The sequence below is a fragment of the Salmo salar genome, chromosome 23 (genome assembly GCF_965601325.2).
Source record: "Salmo salar chromosome 23, fSalSal1, whole genome shotgun sequence".
NCBI lineage: Eukaryota > Metazoa > Chordata > Actinopteri > Salmoniformes > Salmonidae > Salmo > Salmo salar.
Window position 1 is genome coordinate 1635924 of NC_138313.1, and position 21640 is coordinate 1657563.

At 39.9% G+C, this 21640-nt stretch overlaps 1 protein-coding gene across 3 annotated transcripts in view; it reads left to right on the top strand.

Moving 5' to 3' along the window:
* The window catches only part of LOC106583888 (seizure protein 6 homolog), a 133766-nt gene that overhangs the window by 23598 nt on the left and 88528 nt on the right, over positions 1 to 21640 (top strand). For all 3 annotated transcript variants that reach the window (XM_014168513.3, XM_014168514.3, XM_014168512.3), the window contains 2 exons: positions 2840 to 3040; positions 3164 to 3297. In XM_014168513.3, coding sequence (XP_014023988.1) covers positions 2840 to 3040; positions 3164 to 3297 — 335 coding nt within the window. The remainder of the gene's footprint in view (positions 1 to 2839; positions 3041 to 3163; positions 3298 to 21640) is intronic.

A 21640-nucleotide genomic window follows, 5' to 3' on the forward strand; every position in this document is an offset into this window, starting at 1 on the left:
GGCTTGGTACTCTGCTGACATAATCTAATGTTTTGCTTTCACTGTAAAGCCTTTTTGAAATCGGACAGTGTGGTTAGATAAAGGAGAGTTTTGTCTTTAAAATGCTGTGAAATAGTCATATGTTTGAAAAATTTAAGTTTTTGTATTTTTGAGGAATTTGTAATTCGCGCCACGCCTATCATTGGATATTGGAGCAGGTGTTCCGCTAGCGGAACGTCTAGATGTAAGAGGTTAACTGAGCTGGGCTTGGGTCATTGATAAGTCATTGTCTCAGTGCAGCCTTATAATGCTGTGCAAGGATCCAGGAGCCAGGTTTCCTTCCTCTCCAGCAACTGAATGAGGAAGGAGGCCTGTATCTTTGTAGTGACTGGGTGTATTGATACACCATTGAAAATGTAATTAATAACTTCACCATGCTCAAAGGGATATTCAATGTCTTTTTTTTACCCATCTATCAATAGCTGCCCCTCTTTGTGAGGCACTGGAATACAGCCCTGATCTTTGTGGTTGGATCTGTGTTTGAAATGCACTGCTCAACTGAGGGACCTTACAGATAATTGTATGTGTGGGGTACAGAGATGAGGTAGTCATTAAAAAAGAATGTAAAAAAATCCTTAAGAATCTTGCTTCAATCTAAGTAACATAATACAATAATTGTTTTGCATGGGCTGCATCTCAATCCACCGCACCCACCTATGTCAGCCTTCCGCATCTGTGGTGGAAGGTGATAGAGCTACAGTGGTGTTTTTCAGACCATGAGTCATCCCCATAAGACTTCTCACGAGAATGTCTGTAGAGTCCAAAATAATATTGACCATTCTATGGAAAAAACACGATGGTGTTCTCCGCTTTGCTCAACAACCCCCACAAGTGTCACAGGAATCATCTGAAGTTAACCCGGTATCGATTAAAACATTTTATGGATGTATGGAGGTAGTTTTGTGACAACAAAAAACTAAAAATATTCCCTGAACTTTCTTATGTCCTATATATAGGACAGACATTTCAAAACCTTATTCCTTATGATGTATTTTTTGACTGTCTGTTTTGCCATTTATGAATGTGTTATTCAATGTGTTCTTATGGGCTATAGTAGTAATGGCAGAATTCTATATTTTATCAAATACTAAAACAAATATTTTGATTTTTGTGTGACCATCTTAATCTTACATCTAGATGTTCCGCTAGCGGAACGCCTCGCCAATATCCAATGATAGAGCGTGGCGCGAATTACAAACTCCTCAAAAATCCCAAATCTTCAATTTTTCAAACATATGACTATTTTACACCATTTTAAAGACAAGACTCTCCTTTATCTAACCACATTGTCCGATTTCAAAAAGGCTTTACAACGAAAGCAAAACATTAGATTATGTCAGGAGAGTACCCAGCCAGAAATAATCACACACCCATTTTTCAAGCTAGCATATAATGTCACAAAAACCAAAACCACAGCTAAATGCAGCACTAACCTTTGATGATCTTCATCAGATGACACTCCTCTAGGACATTATGTTATACAATACATGCATGTTTTGTTCAATCAAGTTCATATTTATATCAAAAACCAGCTTTTTACATTAGCATGTGACGTTCATAACTAGCATACCCACCGAAAACTTCCGGTGAATTTACTAAATTACTCCCGATAAACGTTCACAAAATACACAACAATTATTTTAAGAATTATAGATACAGAACTCCTTTATGCAATCGCGGTGTGCGATTTTAAAATAGCTTTTCGGTGAAAGCACATTTTGCAATATTCGGAGTAGATAGCTCGGCCATCACAGGCTAGCTATTTTGACACCCACCAAGTTTGGCACTCACCAAACTCAGATTTACTATAAGAAAAATTGGATTACTTTTGCTGTTCTTCGTCAGAATGCACTCCCAGGACTTCTACTTCAACACCCAATGTTGTTTTGGTTCCAAATAATCCATAGTTATATCCAAATAGCGGCGTTTTGTTCTTGCGTTCAAGACACTATCCGAAGGGCCGTCGCGTATGTGATAAAAAAAATGTCAAAATATTCCATTACCGTACTTCGAAGCATGTCAAACGCTGTTTAAAATCAATTTTTATGCGATTTTTCTCGTAAAATAGCGATAATATTCCGACCGGGAGACCTTGTTTTCGTTCAAAGACTGAAAGAAGTAAAATGGTGTCTTCACATGCATGTGCGCACCCGTGTCATTGTTCTCAGATCGACCACTTTCCAAATCCCCTACTGTTTTTCGCCCAGGGACTGCAGAGTCATCATTCCCCGTTCTGGCGCCTTCTGAGAGCCTATGGGAGCCTTAGAAAATGTCACGTTACAGCAGAGATCCTCTATTTTCCATAAAGAGGCTATAGAAGGACAAGAAATGGTCAGAGAGGGCACTTCCTGTATGGAATCTTCTCAGGTTTTGGCCTGCCATATGAGTTCTGTTATACTCACAGACACCATTCAAACAGTTTTAGAAACTGTAGGGTGTTGTCTATCCAAATCAAACAATTATATGCATATTCTAGTTTCTGGGCAGGAGTAATAACCAGATTAAATCGAGTACGTTTTTTATCCAGCCGTGAAAATACTGCCCCCTATCCTAAACAGGTTAAAACAATTCCATATGTTAGCTTAGTAGAATCCCCTTCCACTTTGATATTATGGAGTATTGTGTATAGGCCAGTAAAAATCTCAAGTTATTCCATTTTAAATTCATACTGTAGCACAACAAAATGTGTAAAAAGTTAAGGGGTGTGAATACTTTCTGGAAATTGATCCGACTACAAAAGAGGGGGCCCGTGGGCCGCCAGTTGCCCATCCCTGGTTTAAACACTCTGCCTTTATTGCAGGAACAACAACCAAACCTATTCAGGCTGTACCACAGCTTGGGCAGACTGAGCCTGCAGCCACTGTGATGCTAACCACAGCCCTGACCTCATCGCCCCCAGCCAGCCAATCAGGAGCAGGGAAAACTGTAACATCACCCACAGAGGAGGAGACGACAACCACTTTGATCACCACCACAACCATCACCACAGTGCATATGCCAGGTAAATGAATGGTGGAATTGCATGCCTAACATTATGTACAATGTAGTGTTTCATAGGCATTACTTCCAAAGGGTTGAGATATTTGTGCATTTTCAGTCAAGTATCCTGACTTTCTCTCTCCAGTGCAGTGCAATGCCAGTCTCTCTGGGATGGAGGGCATTGTGGAGTCTCCAAATCCTCTCTCCTCATCCCCTTACTCTCCTCTGGAGTGCATCTACAGCATCACAGTGTATCTGGGTTATGGAGTGGAAATTCAGGTAAGGCACCGTTAGTCATCAAATCAAATAAAATGTTTCACATGCGCCAAATACAACAGGTGTAACCCTTACAGTGAAATGCATACTTACAAGCCATTCTCCAATAATGCTGTTTTAAGAAAAATAAGTGTCAAGTAAGAAATTGAAAGTAAAATGTATTTTTAAAAAGTAACAGGTAATTAAAGAGCAGCAGTAAAATAACAATAGCGAGGCTATATACAGGGGGTACCGGTACATAGTGAATGTGCCGGGGCACCGGTTAGTCAAGGTAATTGAGATAATATGTTGTTTTTAAAAAATGCTATTGAGACCAAAAGCTCAAGAGAAGTTTCAAGTGTTTATTACCAAGGATGCCATCAGCTGAGTGCATACATTTAGAAAGTTCATAACACATTTTATACTCTCCCCTCCTTTGGTCATCACCCTCTTGTAACTGTCACCTCCCCAGCTATACATTTTATGACTCCAATGAGTTTCCCTTATCTCCCCTGTGGAATGTCCATGGTCCTCTCTCTGTTCAGCTAGATGTCAGAATCACACCCGTCCATCTCAATTGTCCTGGGCCTGACCATGCTCTCTGATCCTAGGCAATTTCTCTGATCCTAGTATTCAGACCCCTTGACTTTATCCACATTTTGTTACATTACAGCCTTATTCTTAAATGTATTAAATCTGGTTTTTTCTCATCAATCTGCACACAATAACACATAATGACAAAGCAAAAACAGGTTTTTAGAAATGTTAGCAAATGTATTAATAACACAAAAAGAAAATATCATATGTACATAAGTATTCAGTCCCTTTACTCAGTACTTTGTTGAAGCACCTTTGGCAGCGATTACAGCTTCGAGTCTTCTTGGGTGTGACTAGGGTTGGGTAAGTTACTTTCTAAATGTAATCAAATCAAATCCAAATCAAATCAAATGTTATTGGTCACATACACATGGTTAGCAGATGTTAATGCGAGTGTAGCAAAATGCTTGTGCTTCTAGTTCCGACAGTGCAACAATATCTAACAAGTAATCTAACAATTCAACAACATCTACCCAATACACACAAATCTAAGTAATGGAATGGAATAAGAATATATACATATAAATATATGGGCTCCCGAGTGGTGCAGCGGACTAAGGCACTGCATCTCAGTGCAAGAGGCATCACTACAGTCCCTGGTTCGAATCGGGAGTCCCATAGCGTGGTGCACAATTGTCCCAGCATCGTCCGGGTTTGGCCAGGGTAGGCCATCATTGTAAATAAGAATTTGTTCTTAACTGACTTGCCTAGTTAAATAAAGGTCAAATAAAAAATGGATGATCAATGACTGAGCGGCAAAGGCAAGATGCAATAAATGGTATAAAATACAATATATAGAGATGAGTAATGCAAGACATGTTAACATTATTATAGTGACAAGTGATCCATTTATTAAAGTGGTCAATGATTTAAAGTCTGTATGTAGGCAGCAGCCTCTGTGTTAGTGATGGCTGTTTAACATTCTGATGGCCTTGAGACAGCTTCTATTTTTCAGTTTCCCAGCCCCAGCTTTGATGCACCTGTACTGACCTCGCCTTCTGGATGGTAGCGGTGTGAACAGGCAGTGGCTCGGGTGGATGTTGTCCTTGATGATCTTTTTGGCCTTCCTGTGACATCGGGTGCTGTAGGTGTCCTGGATGGCAGGTAGTTTGCCTCCGGTGATGCGTTGTGCAGACCACACCACCCTCTGGAAAGCCCTGGGTGGTGTAGTTGGGGTGGACCATTTCAGTTTGTCCATGATCTGCATGTAGAGGAATGTAAAACTTTCCACCTTCACTGCTGGCCCGTCAATGTGGATAGGAGGGTGCTCCCTCTGCTGTTTCCTGAAGTCCACGATCATCTTCTTTGTTTTGTTGACGTTGAGTGTGAGGTTATTTTCCTGACACCACACTCCGAGGGCCCTCACCACCTCCCTGTAGGTCGTCTCGTTGTTGTTGGTAATCAAGCCTACCACTGTAGTGTCGTCTGCAAACTTGATGATTGAGTTGGAGGCGTGCATGTCCACGCAGTCATGGGTGAACAGGGAGTACAGGAGAGGGCTGAGAACGCACCCTTGTGGGGGCCCAGTGTTGAGGATAAGCGAAGTGGAGATGTTGTTTCCTACCTTCACCACCAAGGGGCGGCCTGTCAGGAGGTCCAGGACCCAATTACACAGGGCGGCGTTGAGATCCAGGACCTCAAGCTTAATGATGAGTTTGGAGGGTACTATAGTCTTGAATGCTAAGCTGTACCCAATGAACAGCATTCTTACATAAGTATTCCTCTTGTCCAGATGGGCTAGGGCAGTCTGCAGTGTGATGGCGATTGCATTGTCTGTGGACTTATTGGGGCGGTACGCAAATTGAAGTGGGTCTAAGGTGACAGGTAAGGTGGAAGTGATATGATCCTTGTCTAGTCTCTCAAAGCACTTCATGATGACAGAAGTGATTGCTACGGGGCTATAGTCATTTAGTTCAGTTACCTTTGCCTTCTTGGGTACAGGAACAATGGTGGCCATCTTGAAGCATGTGGGGACAGCAGACTAGGATAGGGAGAGATTTAATATATCCGTAAACACACCAGCCAGCTGGTCTGCGCATCCTCTTTAGGACGCGGCTAGGGATGCCGTCTGGGCTGGTAGCCTTGCGAGGGTTAACACGTTTAAATGTCTTACTCACTTCAGCCACGGAGAAGGAGAGCCCACAGTCCTTGGTAGCGGGCCGCATTGGTGGCACTGTATTATCCTAAAAGCAGGCAAAGAATGTGTTTAGTTGTCTGGAAGCAAGACGTCGGTGTCCGTGACGTGACTGGTTTTCCTTTTGTAGTCCGTGATTGTCTGTAGACCATGGTGCCTACATCTCGTGTCTGGGCTGTTGAATTGTGACTCCACTTTTTCTCTATACTGACATTTCCCTTGTTTGATTGCCTTGCGGAAAGAATAACTAAACTATTTGTATTCGGCCATATTCCCAGTCACCTTTCCATGATTAAATGCAGTGGTTCACGCTTTCAGTTTTACGCGAATCCCGCCATCTATCCATGGTTTCTGGTTAGGGTAGGTTTACCAGTTACGAGTTACCTGTGCAAAATTGCAATCAGTAATGTAACTTTTGGATTACCCAAACGCAGTTGCGTAATCTGATTGCATTCCATTACTTTTAGATTATTTTCCCCTTAAGAGGCATTACAAAAATAAAAAAATGTATGTTACCAATTGAACGACATCTATTGCAGGATAAATCAATGTTAAAGTTTACATAGCTAGCCATATATGGATGTTAAATCTTACTTTATGGGTTTATTATGTTGGTTTCTTCTAACCCATCGCTTTCTACTACATTATAATAATACAATTGAATTAGAGCTTTACATTAAACCAAAGTCTATCAGAATTCCAGTCATTCAGTCATTGTGACAATGAGTCGTCATAATGCTGCATCAAATGTTCATGATCTTAGGGGCATAGGCTAATACAATGTAAGTAATTTAATATATGTACCCCTAATTGCACCGAATACATCTGTTTATCCTACAGCAATTGTAAGCAGTAATCATGAGCCTATAAACCAGAGTTACACTGTTAGCACTGAGGCAGTGTGCAATAGTGGGAAGACCACTTTATGCAGCTCACCCTGCACTATCAGCTCCAATGTAAATAACATGAGAAAGTCTACCTCTGATAAGCTTCCCAGTAAAGCATTAAACACAATCAAGCAACTCAGAAAAGTGCTAAAAAATAGCCCATATTAACATATGTAGCCTAAGAAACAAGGTCCATGAAGTCAATAACTTGCTTGTAACGGATGACATTCATATTCTGACTGAAATCTCTGAAACTCACGTAGATAACACCTTTGATGATACAGTGGTAGCAATACATGGTTATAACATCTACCGAAAAGACAGAAATGCCAACCGAGGCGGTGTTGTGGTCTATATTCAGAACCACATTCCTGTAAAGCTTAGAGACGATCTAATGTTAAATACTGTTTGAGTAATATGGCTACAGGTTCATCTGCCTCACCTAAAGCCCATTCTTGTGGGAAGCTGCTATAGACCACCAAGTGCTAGCAGTTAGTATCTGGATAATGTGTGTGAAATGCTTGATAATGTACAGTATGTGATATCAACAGAGAAGTATATCTTCTGGGTGATTTAAATATTGACTGGCTATCATCAAGCTGCCCACTCAGGAAAACACGTCAAACTGTAACCAATGCCTGCAACCTGGATCAGGTTGTCAGTCATCCTACCAGGGTAGTTACAAACAGCACAGGAATTAAATCATTAACATTTTACTAACGCTGCAGATATTTGCTTTGAAGCAGTATCCAAATCCATGGAATGTAGGGATCACAATATAAAATCCGTATCTAGGAAAACCAAACTTCCAAAGGCTGGGCCTAATATACTGTATAAGAGGTCATACAAGAAGTTTTGTAGTGGGAGAATGTTTTGGGGAAAAAGCCTACTTGGCTCCTTCATTCATTGAATCAGATGGCTCATTCATAACAAATCCCACTGATATTGCAAACTACTTTAATGACTTTTTCATTGGAAAGATAAGCAAACTTAGGGATGACATGCCAGCAATAAACGCTGAAACTACACATCCAAGTATTGGACCAAATTCTGAAAGACAAGAATTGTACTTTTGAATTCCATAAAGTCAGTGTGGAAGAGGTGAAAAAATGATTGTTGTCTATCAACAATGACAAGCCACTGGGGTCTGACAATCTAGATGGAAAATTACTGAGGCTAATAGCAGAAGATATTGCCACTCCTATTTGCCACATCTTCAATGTAAGCCTACTAGAGAGCGTGTGCCCTCAGGCCTGGAGGGAAGCTAAAGTCATTCCGTTACCCAAGAATAGTAAAGCCCCCTTTACTAGCTCAAATAGTTGACCAATCAGCCTGTTACCAACCCTTAGTAAACTTCTGGAACAAATTGTGTTTGACCAGATACAATGCTATTTTACAGTAAACAAATTGCCAACAGAATTTCAGCATGCTTATAGGGAAGGACACTCAACAAGCACAGCACTTACACAAATGACTGATGATTGGCCGAGAGTAATTGATGATAAAATGATTGTGGGGGCTGTCTTGTTAGACTTCAGTGCAGCTTTTGACATTATTGATCATAGTCTGCTACTGGAAAAATGTATGTGTTATGGCTATAATGTGGAAAAAGAGTTACTTGTCTAACAGAACACAAAGGGTGTTCTTTAATGGAAGCCTATCAAATATAATCCAGTTAGAATCAGGAATTCCCCAGGGTAGCTGTTTAGGCCCCTTGCTTTTTTCAATGTTTACTAGCAACATGCCAGTGACTTTGAGTAAAGCCAGTGTTTCAACACTATACACGTCAGCTACTACAGCAACTGAAATGACTGCAACACTCAACAATGAGCTGCAGTTAGTTTCAGACTGGGTGGCAAGGAATATGTTAGCCCTAAATATTTCTAAAACTTAAAGCATTGTATTTGGAACAAAACACTCATTGAACCCTAAACCTCAACCACATCTTGCAATAAATAATGTGGAAATTGAGCAAGTTGAGATGAATAAACTGCTTGGAGTGACACTAGATTGTAAACTGTCATGGTCAAAACATATTGATGCAGTAGTAGCTAAGAATGGGAGGAGTCTGTCTATAATAAAGCGTTCTGCCTTATTAACAACACTATCACTGATTTTGTCGTACCTTGACTACTGGTCAGTCGTGTGGTCAAGTGCCACAAAAAAGGATGGCTGTTCCTTGGATGTACACAGAGAGCTAATGTTAATAATATGCATGTCAATCTCTCCTGGCTGAAAGTGAAGGAGAGATTGATTTCATCACTACTTTCATTTATGAGAGGTATTGACATGTTGAATGCACCGAGCTGTCTGTCTAAACTACTGGCACACAGCTCGGACACCCATGCATATCCCACAGACATGCCACAAGAGGTCTCTCACAGTCCCCAAGTCCAGAACAGACTATGTGAGGAGCACAGTACTACAAAGAGCCATGACTACATGGAACTCTATTCTACATCAGTTAACTGATGCAAGCAGTAGAGTCAGATTAAAAAAACAGATAAATATACACCTTATGAAATAGCGGGGAATGTTAACACACACACAAGCATACGCACACACACGCTAGCACACGCACTCTGCACACGCTTACATTGTAATATTGTTTTATGGTGGTATTATACAGTTTGTATTGTAGACATGTAGTGATATAAAAATCTTATATCTTCTGTTTTATTTGTGATGTAAGTGCCTGGAGGCAGGTGCTCCAGAGCCCCAAATGCTCCTGGCCAGTTCAGTATCCTCTGCTCAGTTGCGCTGTGTATTTAACATTTTCATACTGCAAAAGAGTTTTGTTAGGATGGCAACTCACTTCCGACAGTCATGCCAGTTCCTCTCCACTCTTTCTTCATTTTCAAACCCTCAATATTCATGATATCAATTAATTCTGTATATTTCTATTAAAAATATGTTTCTTTTCAATCTCTTTTCAAATTCAAAACTCAGGTTCATCATTATTCCAGAAGAATTTACACTTATCGCCATACCTTTTTTTTTTTTCATACCAGATTAGGTCAATTTCTCATCACTTACAGAAGTCCTTTTTTTTTTTTTAAGTCTCCCGGACCACCTGAAGAACTGCAACAGAACATCTACTGGACATTCCATTCAATAACCTTCTGCCTATCTGTCACTGTTGCTTAAGCATTTTACATGAGTCCCTTCTCTTTATTTTCTTCTTTTTTTTACCCTGATCCATCATGTTTTTCTTTTTCTTTGTGTAAATCCCCAACTATCTGTTTCTCTTTTTTAATGGTCAGGATATCATGTTTTTGTTTATTTTGTTCTAGTAATATTTGAAAGGGGGCGATACCTTACAATATAATAACATATGCCATTTAGCAGACACTTTTTATCCAAAGTGACTTACAGTCCTGCGTGCATACATTTTAAGTATGGGTGGCCCGGGAATCAAACCCACAATCCTGGCATTGTAAGCGCCATGCTCTACCAACTGAGACATATAGGACCACAACCACTGTACCACGCAGCACACGTGGTACAGTGGTTGCTCCAAAAAGGTTTTGCGATTATGCTGCGGGACTTAAAGGTAATTTGTGGTTTAGTACGGTACCCTGCATCACCACTTCATTGCTCCAGACCAGCGCAAGGGGGAGTTAGAGCACTGATTATGCTTTTGGGTCGTACTGTGTCTCTAACTGACAATGAATGGGTGACATACACCTACAGTTGAAGTTGGAAGTTTACATACACTTAGGTTGGAGTCATTAAAACTCGTTTTTCAACCACTCCACAAATTTCTTGCTAACAAACTATAGTTTTGGGAAGTGGGTTAGGACATCTACTTTGTGCATGACACAAGTCATTTTTCCAACAATTGTTTACAGACAGATTATTTCACTTATAATTAATTCAATGTATCACAATTCCAATAGGTCCGAAGTTTACATAAACTATGTTGACTGTGCCTTTAAACAGCATGGAAAATTCCAGAAAATGATGCCAATGCTTTAGAAGCATCTGACAGGCTAATTGACATCATCGTGGGCGGCAGGAAGCCTAGTGGTTAGAGCGTTGGACTAGTAATCGAAAGGTTGCAAGATCAAATTCTCGAGCTGACAAGGTAAAAATCTGTCTTTCTGCCCCTTAACAAGGCAGTTAACCCACTGTTCCTAGGCCATGATTGAAAATAATAATTAGTTCTTAATTTACTTGCTGAGTTAAATAAAGTCAATTGGCAGTGTACCTATGGACATATTTCAAGGCCTACCTTCAAACTCAGTGCCTCTTTGCTTGATGTCATGGGAAAAATCAAAAGAAATTAGCCAAGACCTCAGAAAATAAATTGTAGACCTCCACAAGAATGGTTCATCCTTAGGAGCAATTTCCAAATGCCTGAAGGTACCACGTTCATCTGTACAAACAATAGTATGCAAGTATAAACACCATGGGACAATGCAGCTGTCATACCGCTCAGGAAGGAGATGTGTTCTGTCTCCTAGAGATGAATGTACTTTGGTGTGAAAAGTGAAAGTCAATCCCATAACAACAGCAAAGGACCTTGTGAAGATGCTGGAGGAAACAGGTACAAAAGTATCTATATCCACAGTAAAACGAGTCCTATATCGACATAACCTGAAAGGCCGCTCAGCAAGGAAGAAGCCACTGCTCCAAAACCGCCAAAACAAAACAGACTATGGTTTGCAATTGCACATGGGGACAAAGATCGTACTTTTCGGAGAAACATCCTCTGGTCTGATGAAACAAAAATAGAACTGTTTGGCCATAATGACCATCATTATGTTTGGAGGAAAAAGCTGAAGAACACCATCCCAACCGTGAAGCACGGGGGTGTCAGCATCATGTTGTGGGGGTGCTTTGCTGCAGGAGGGACTGGTGCACTTCACAAAATAGATGGCATGAGGCAGGAAGATTATGTGGATATATTGAAGCAACATCTCAAGACATCAGTCAGGAAGTTAAAGCTTGGTCGCAAATGGTTCTTCCAAATGGACAATGACCCCAAGCATACTTCCAAAGTTGTGGCAAAATGGCTTAAGGACAACAAAGTCAAGGTATTGGAGTGGCCATCACAAAGCCCTGACCTCAATCCTATAGAACATTTGTGGGCAGAACTGAAAAAGTGTGTGCGAGCAAGGAGTCTTACAAACCTGACTCGGTTACACCAGCTCTGTCAGGAGGAATGGACCAAAATTCACCCAACTTATTGTGGGAAACTTGTGGAAGGCTACCTGAAACATTTGACCCAAGTTAAACAATTTAAAGGCAATGCTACCAAATACTAATTGAGGTTAATGTAAACTTCTGACCCACTGGGAATGTGATGAAACAAATAAAAGCTGAAATAAATCATTCTCTCCACTATTATTCTGACATTTCCCATTCTTAAAATAAAGTGGTGATCCTAACTGACCTAAGAGGGAATTTTTACTTGGATTAAATGTCAGGAATTGTGAAAAACTGAGTTTAAATGTATTTGGCTAAGGTGTATGTAAACTTCCGACTTCAAATGTAAATAGAAACTGATAATTGTGCATGACTTAAGTATTACTTACTAAAACTTTTGTTACACTGTTGTCATTATTTTATTTTGCTCTTACTCTAGTCCTGTAGCCAACTCCCGACCGATCACATTGTACAGCACCAAAGTGGTGCAACGGTCTAAGATACTGCATAGCAGTGCAAGCTGTGTTGCTACAGATGCTGGTTCAATACCTGTGCCAACCTTGACTGGGAGACCCATGAGATGACTGTAGGTTTTGGTTTCTCTCCCTCTAAAAACAGAAATATATAATTCTAAATAACAAACTGGCTTTATTTACAAATTAGTAATAATGTCTCAGCCCTTTTTCTCGCTCATTTTTCATTATTTGAAAATGAAATCATCTCCAAAATATTGTTATTTTTTAAACAAAGCGATTATTATTATTGATTAAGAATTATATAAAAGTTTGTTGGATATTCTCACAGTTATATTATTAACCCTTTTATTAGCAGGACAATATATATTGGTAATATTAGTAATGGCAATTGCTCAAATTGGTCATATTGGTCGTGGCGCACAATGGGATTGCCTTGTAGTTCTCCAGCTGTATCCACTGAAAGAGCGCAAGGTTCAAGGCACGAGGGCAGGGATGGGCCACAGAGACGCGCACAGAAGACCGACCTAGTCCAGGAGGATGGGGGAGGGGGGGGGTCGCCTGGTGCCCAAATGGATGACGTATGTCACGCAGTTGAGAGTCGAGTGTGGAGACGATAGGATTCGGTTCAGTCAATCATCCCGATAAGCCCTTCCCAGCTAGTTTATGCTGGCTAGCTGACAACAGCAGCAGCATGGTGCTAGTTAAATAAAAGTGCAGTTCACATTGATGGGCGAAGGAGAAATAATTTGTAATATTGATCACCATCTGGATTTGGTCACCATCTCCAATTTGTTCCATTCCACTTGATCTTACTTTGAGTACCCATGAGAAATAACTTTTAATATTGGTAGTAACCATCTGGATGTCACCGTGATACAGTGCTCAATGGGTAGGTAACACCACCAATTTGTCTCAGCCCTTTTTGACAGGCAGCATAAGGGCTGAAAGAGGCACTACAGAAAATGCTTTTATTAAACACACAAGAAATACTAGCATAGTAATCAAATGTGCTACAATATCTTTATACAATTACCAATTATACATTTATTCTGAATGAGGATGGGAATTAAGAATCTCCGATGAGTATACAAAACTTTAGGATCACCTACTCTTTTCATGACATGAAAACAGGTGAAAGCTAGCCTGTTAGGGCTAGGGGGCAGTATTGACACGGCTGGATAAAAAAACATACCCGATTTAATCTGGTTACCACTCCTACCCAGTAACTAGAATATGCATATACTTATTACATATGGATAGAAAACACCCTAAATTTTCTAAAACTGTTTGAATGGTGTCTGTGAGTATAACAGAACTCATTTGGCAGGCAAAACCCTGAGACATTTTCTGACAGGAAGTGGATACCTGATGTGTTGTATTACCTTTAAACCTATCCCATTGAAAAACACAGGGGCTGAGGAATATTTTGGCACTTCCTATTGCTTCCACTAGATGTCACCAGCCTTTACAAAGTGTTTTGAGTCTTCTGGAGGGAGATCTGACCGAACAAGAGCCATGGAACGATGATGTCCCATTAGACACCTGGCGCGCGAGTTCATGTTGGGTACCCTCGTTCCAATACGTTATAAAAGAGTATGCATTCGTCCACCTTGAATATTATTCATGTTCTGGTTAAAAAAGGCCCTAATGATTTATGCTATACAACGTTTGACATGTTTGAACGAACGTAAATATATTTTTTCCCCTCGTTCATGACGAGAAGTCCGGCTGGCTTAGATCATGTGCTAACAAGACGGAGATTTTTGGACATAAATGATGAGCTTTTTTGAACAAAACTACATTCGTTATGGACCTGTGATACCTGGAAGTGACATCTGATGAAGAGAATCAAAGGTAATGGATTATTTACATAGTATTTTCGATTTTAGATCTCCCCAACATGACGTCTAGTCTGTATCGCAACGCGTATTTTTCTGGGCGCAGTGCTCAGATTATTGCAAAGTGTGATTTCCCAGTAAGGTTATTTTTAAATCTGGCAAGTTGATTGCGTTCAAGAGATGTAAATCTATAATTCTTTAAATGACAATATAATATTTTACCAATGTTTTCTAATTTTAATTATTTAATTTCTGACGCTGACTTGACTGCCGGTTATTGGAGGGAAACGATTTCCTCAACATCAATGCCATAGTAAAACGCTGTTTTTGGATAGAAATATGAACTTGATAGAACTAAAAATGCATGCATTGTCTAACATAATGTCCTAGGAGTGTCATCTGATGGAGATTGTAAAAGGTTAGTGCATCGTTTTAGCTGGTTTTATGGTTTTGGTGACCCTGTCTTTGAATTGACAAAACATTACACACAATTCTTGTAAATGTACTGTCCTAACATACTCTAAATTTATGCTTTCGCCGTAAAACCTTTTTGAAATCCTAAAACGTGGTTAGATTAAGGAGATGTTTATCTTTCAAAGGGTGTAAAATAGTTGTATGTTTGAAAAATTTGAATTTTGACATTTATTTGGATTCAAATTTGCCGCTCTTGAAATGCACCTGCTGTTGATGGAGTGCACCACGGGTGGGACGCTAGCGTCCCACATAGCCCCAAGAGGCTTTAGGATCCCTTATTGACGTCACTTGTTAAATCCACTTTAATCAGTGTAGATGAACAGGAGGAGACAGGTAAAATAAGGATTTTTAAGCCTTGAAACAATTTAGACATGGATTGTGTGTGTGTCATTCAGAACACCTTCCTAATTGTACTATTGTGATAGTAGGTGCCAGGCGCACCGGTTTGAGTGTGTCAAGAACTGAAAGGCAGTTGGGTTTTTCGACTCAATATTAGGAAGGAGTTCCTAATGTTTTCTGCACTCAGTGTATAGCCTACTTTTTATCACAGTATCTTTCTGTCAGGGCTCAAAATGAAAACCTGCCTTTCGGGAGAGTTTCAGCAAGCTTGGAGAACTGCGTTCTTTGGTGAAAGAGCATGAGATTACTATATATGAGCACATGATGCTCAACAGTCATATCAGGCAATGTTATTGGAGTGACAGAGAGTTAAACATGAGGAGACATGTTGAGACGGCATCACTTACTATAGATTATAGCCCATGTCGACTGTCTACTTTACTAGGGGGCATCGCCACTCATACAATGCCTTCAGAAAGTATTCACACCCCTTGACTTTATCAAAATTCAAAATATATTTTTTTAGAGCAGACATTGAATATCCCTTTGAGCATGGTGAAGTTATTAATTACACTTTGGATGGTGGATCAATACACCCAGTCACTACAAAGTGTTATGTTTGAGGCAAATCCAATACAACACATTACTGAGTACATCTCCATATTTTCAAGTATAGTGATGGCTGCATCATGTTATGGGTATGCTTGTAATAGTTAAGGACTGGAGAGATTTTCAGGATAAAAAAGAAACGGAATGGAGCTAAGCAGAGGCAAAATCCTTGAGGAAAACCCGGTTCAGTCCGCTTTCCACCAGACACTGGGAGATTAACCTCTTGGGGCTAGGTGGGACGCTAGCGTGCCACCCGTGGTGCACTCCATCAACAGCAGGTGCATTTCAAGAGCGGCAAATTTGAATCCAAATAAATGTCAAAATTCAAATTTTTCAAAAATACAACTATGTTACACCATTTGAAAGATAAACATCTCCTTAATCTAACCACGTTTTACGATTTCAAAAAGGTTTTACGGCGAAAGCATAAATTTAGAGTATGTTAGGACAGTACATTTACAAGAGTTGTGTGTAATGTTTTGTCAAGTCAAAGACAGGGTCACCAAAACCATAAAACCAGCTAAAATGATGCACTAACCTTTTACAATCTCCATCAGATGACACTCCTAGGACATTATGTTAGACAATGCATGCATTTTTAGTTCTATCAAGTTCATATTTATATCCAAAAACAGCGTTTTACTATGGCATTGATGTTGAGGAAATCGTTTCCCTCCAATAACCGGCAGTCAAGTCAGCGTCAGAAATTAAATAATTAAAATTAGAAAACATTGGTAAAATATTATATTGTCATTTAAAGAATTATAGATTTACATCTCTTGAACGCAATCAACTTGCCAGATTTAAAAATAACCTTACTGGGAAATCACACTTTGCAATAATCTGAGCACTGCGCCCAGAAAAATACGCGTTGCGATACAGACTAGACGTCATGTTGGGGAGATCTAAAATCGAAAATACTATGTAAATAATCCATTACCTTTGATTCTCTTCATCAGATGTCACTTCCAGGTATCACAGGTCCATAACGAATGTAGTTTTGTTCAAAAAAGCTCATCATTTATGTCCAAAAATCTCCGTCTCGTTAGCACATGATGTAAGCCAGCCGGACTTCTCGTCATGAACGAGGGGAAAAAATATATTTCCGTTCGTTCAAACATGTCAAACGTTGTATAGCATAAATCATTAGGGCCTTTTTTAACCAGAACATGAATAATATTCAAGGTGGACGAATGCATACTCTTTTATAACGTATTGGAACGAGGGTACCCAACATGAACTAGCGCGCCAGGTGTCTAATGGGACATCACCGTTCCATGGCTCTTGTTCGGTCAGATCTCCCTCCAGAAGACTCAAAACACTTTGTAAAGGCTGGTGACATCTAGTGGAAGCAATAGGAAGTGCCAAAATATTCCTAAACCCCTGTGTTTTTCAATGGGATAGGTTTAAAGTCAATACAACACATCAGGTATCCACTTCCTGTCAGAAAATGTCTCAGGGTTTTGCCTGCCAAATGAGTTCTGTTATACTCACAGACACCATTCAAACAGTTTTGGAAACTTTAGAGTGTTTTCTATCCATATATAATAAGTATATGCATATTCTAGTTACTGGGTAGGATTAGTAACCAGATTAAATCGGGTACATTTTTTTTATCCAGACGTGCAAATGCTGCCCCCTAGACCCAACAGGTTAATTCACCTTTCAACAGGATAATTTCCTAAAGCAAGGACAAATCTACACTGGAGTTGCTTACCAAAAAGACTGTTAATGTTCCTGAGTCGTCAACTTACATTTTTGACTTAACACTGGAACCGCTAAAGCAGTAATTTTGACTGATAATTAATTAATTTTATTACTCTGCCATTTTTAAAGCCCTGCTCCATCCTTGACTTTTCCCAAATAAGTCTATATAAAACACACCGCCGTTGTTAGAATCGTAATATCACAAACAGAACTGGAGTTATAACCAGGTGCAGTGGCCAGTTGATAATCACCCCGACAATTGCCTGGAAATTGAGCCTAAACTAGATCGACACTAATTTCACACATACATTGCATTCGGAAAGTATTCAGACCCTTTCATTTTTTCCACATTTTGTTACGTTACAGCGTTATTCTAAAATGGATTAAATGAATACAAATCCTCATCAGCCTACACACAATACCCCATAATGACAAAGTGAAAACAGTTTTTTTGAAGATTTTGCACATTTATTAAAATGAAAAAAAGAAATACTTTATTTACATAAGTATTCAGACCCTTTGCTATGAGGCTCGAAATTGAGCTCTGATGCATCCTGTTTCCATTGATCATCCTTGAGATTATTCTAAAACTTGATTGAAGTTCACCTGTGGTAAATTAAATTGAATGGATATGATTTGGAAAGGCACACACCTGTCAATATAAGGTCCCACAGTTGACAGTGCATGTCAGAGACAAAACCAAGTCATGAGGTCAACGGAATTGTCCGTAGAGCTCCGAGACAGGATTTTGTTGAGGCACAGATCTGGGGATTTTTTTTTGCAGCATTGAAGGTCCCCAAGAACACAGTGGCCTCCTTCATTCTTAAATGGAAGTAGTTTGGAACCACCAAGACTTCCTAGAGCTGGCCGCCCAGCCAAACTGAGCAATTGGGAGAGTTGGGCCTTGGTCAGGGAGGTGACCAAGAACCTGATGGTCACTCTGACAGAGCTCCAGAGTTCCTCTGTGGAGATTGGAGAACCTTCCAGAAGGACAACCATCTCTGCAGCGCTCCACCAATCAGGCCTTTATGGTAGAGTGGCCAGACGGAAGCCACTCCTCATTAAAAGGCACATGAAAACCCGCTTGGAGTTTGCCAAAAGGCACCTAAGGCACCATGAGAAGGCACCAAAAGGCACCATGAGAAACAAGATTCTCTGGTCTGATGAAACCAAGATTAAACACTTTGGCCTGAATGCCAAGTACAGAGAGATCCTTGATGAAAACCTGCTCCAGAGCGCTCAGACTGGGGTGAAGGTGAACCTTCCAACAGGAAAACGACCCTAAGCACGGAGCCAAGACAACACAGGAGTGGCTTCGGGAAAAGTCTCTGAATGTCCTTGAGTGGCCCAGCCAGAGCCCGGACTTGAACCCAATCAAACATCTCTGGAGAGAGCTGAAAATAGCTGTGTGGCAACGCTCCCCATCCAACCTGACAGAGCTTGAGAGGATCTGCAGAGAAAAATGGGAGAAACTAAGGGAATACAACAAAAATGTAATTGTAATCCGTTACGTTACCAACAAAAATATTGTAATCAGATTACAGATACCTTTAAAAAACTAAATGATTACTCCTAGGATTACTTATATATTCAGAAGGATGTTTGCGAAAAAAATCTTTGTTACTTCTCTGTTTTCTCAAGTACATTCAAATCAGTATTGAAAAAAGGCACAAGTTTAAGTTTGTTCCACCTGAGCGACCACAAGTCAGAGACCACTATGATGACACACCAAATGTGTTTGATGGATCGTGGGAAAAGAGCAGGAATAGGCTTTTTTAGGCTAAAGTCCTAGCTATGTCTTCCAATGGTGTGACTGCTGTCGATATCCAAAGATTATCCAATTTGAATAAATGCTTGGAGGTAAGGATGACAGCAGTGATGTAGTCTATGGCGATACAGATATCACTTATTATTGGTATCTACTGTACATAGTTCATTGATGTGAATCACACTTCTGTTCTCTCATTTAGCTATTTTCGCCTTATGGATTGTGGTTGTTGTGGATGGCTGTTCACAAATCTAAATGTGTATTTGAACCCAATAATGGTTGAATTCAACAAGTTTAAGCTGCCTATCAATCATTGTTTTTGAAACCAGTGGACAGCCAGTGAAAAATGTGCTCTTGCAACAGCTGCATAGTGTGGATCCAAGCCGATTGAATTAAAGTGGGGCTTTTATTGCTCAATCTAATTCTTGCTAATAAAAGAAAATCCATAAGCATAATGGAAACATGCTCGAACTTGCACACTTTTGATAGACTTAAAAGGGGCATTCTGTAGTTGCAACATCCATTTTTGGATTTATAAATTATATATATAGCCCAACAGAGCCGCAGGATTCAAAATAAAATATATAAAAACACTGTCAGCTTTTAAATCAAGGTCTTTAGTTCAGGTTTCAGCATTCGACAGGTTTCAGTTTCGGTCTTACGACCAACAATACAACTTTCCCGAATTGGGTCCTTTGTTCGTACACCCCAGGGCAATTTAACTTATTCCAGAGGCTGCTCCAAAACACCGCCGGTGGAGAAGAGGTATTCGCAGTGGACTTCTAGTCCAACTCAAGAGGCGTGAACACCATCCACTGCTTCTGAGTATATTACTCGGTAATGTTCAGTCTCTGGATAATTAACCTGTTTAGGATAGGGGGCAGTATTTTCACGGCCGGATAAAAAACATTCCCGATTTAATCTGGTTATTACTCCTGCCCAGAAACTAGAATATGCATATAATTGCTTGATTTGGATAGAAAACACCCTAAAGTTTCTAAAACTGTTTGAATGGTGTCTGTGAGTATAACAGAACTCATATGGCAGGCCAAAACCTGAGAAGATTCTAAACAGTAAGTGCCCTCTCTGACCATTTCTTGGCCTTCTATAGCCTCTTTATTGAAAACAGAGGATCTCTGCTGTAACGTGACATTTTCTAAGACTCCCATAGGCTCTCAGAAGGCGCCAGAACGTTGAATAATGACTCTGCAGTCCCTGGCTGAAAAACAGTAGAGCATTTGGATAGCGGTCGATCTGAGAACAATGAAACGGGCGCACGCGTGCACATGAAGAGTCCAGTTTACATTTTCAGTCTTTGACCGAAAACGACGTCTCCCGGTCGGAATATTATCGCTATTTTACGAGAAAAATCGCATAAAAATAGATTTTAAACAGCGTTTGACATGCTTCAAAGTACGGTAATGGAATATTTTGACATTTTTTGTCACGATACGCTCCGGCACGTCACCGTTCGGATAGTGTCTTGAACGCAAGAACAAAACGCCGCAATTTGGATATAACTATGGATTATTTGGAACCAAAACAACATTGGGTGTAAACTAGAAGTCCTGGGAGTGCATTCTGACGAAGAACAGCAAAGGTAATCCAATTTTTCTTATAGTAAATCTGAGTTTGGTGAGTGCCAAACTTGGTGGGTGTCAAAATAGGGCTATCTACTCAGAATATTGCAAAATATGCTTTCACCGAAAAGCTATTTTAAAATCGGACATAGCGATTGCATAAAGGAGTTCTGTATCTATAATTCTTAAAATAATTGTTATGTTATTTGTGAACATTTATCGTGAGTAATTTAGTAAATTCACCGGAAGTTTTCGGTGGGTATGCTAGTTCTGAACGTCACATGCTAATGTAAAAAGCTGGTTTTTGATATAAATATGAACTTGATTGAACAAAACATGCATGTATTGTATAACATAATGTCCTAGGAGTGTCATCTGATGAAGATCATCAAAGGTTAGTGCTGCATTTAGCTGTGGTTTTGGTTTTTGTGACATTATATGCTAGCTTGAAAAATGGGTGTGTGATTATTTCTGGCTGGGTACTCTCCTGACATAATCTAATGTTTTGCTTTCGTTGTAAAGCCTTTTTGAAATCGGACAATGTGGTTAGATAAAGGAGAGTCTTGTCTTTAAAACGGTGTAAAATAGTCATATGTTTGAAAAATTGAAGTTTTTTGGATTTTTGAGGACTTTGTAATTCGCGCCATGCCCTATCATTGAATATTGGAGCGGTGTTCCGCTAGCGGAACATCTAAATGTGAGAGGTTAGTAGACGAGCTCAGGGCATGGATCTCCTTCCAGAGAGACATCAGGGATTGTAACATACTCTGTTTCCTGGAAACATATCTCTCTTGGGATATACTGTCC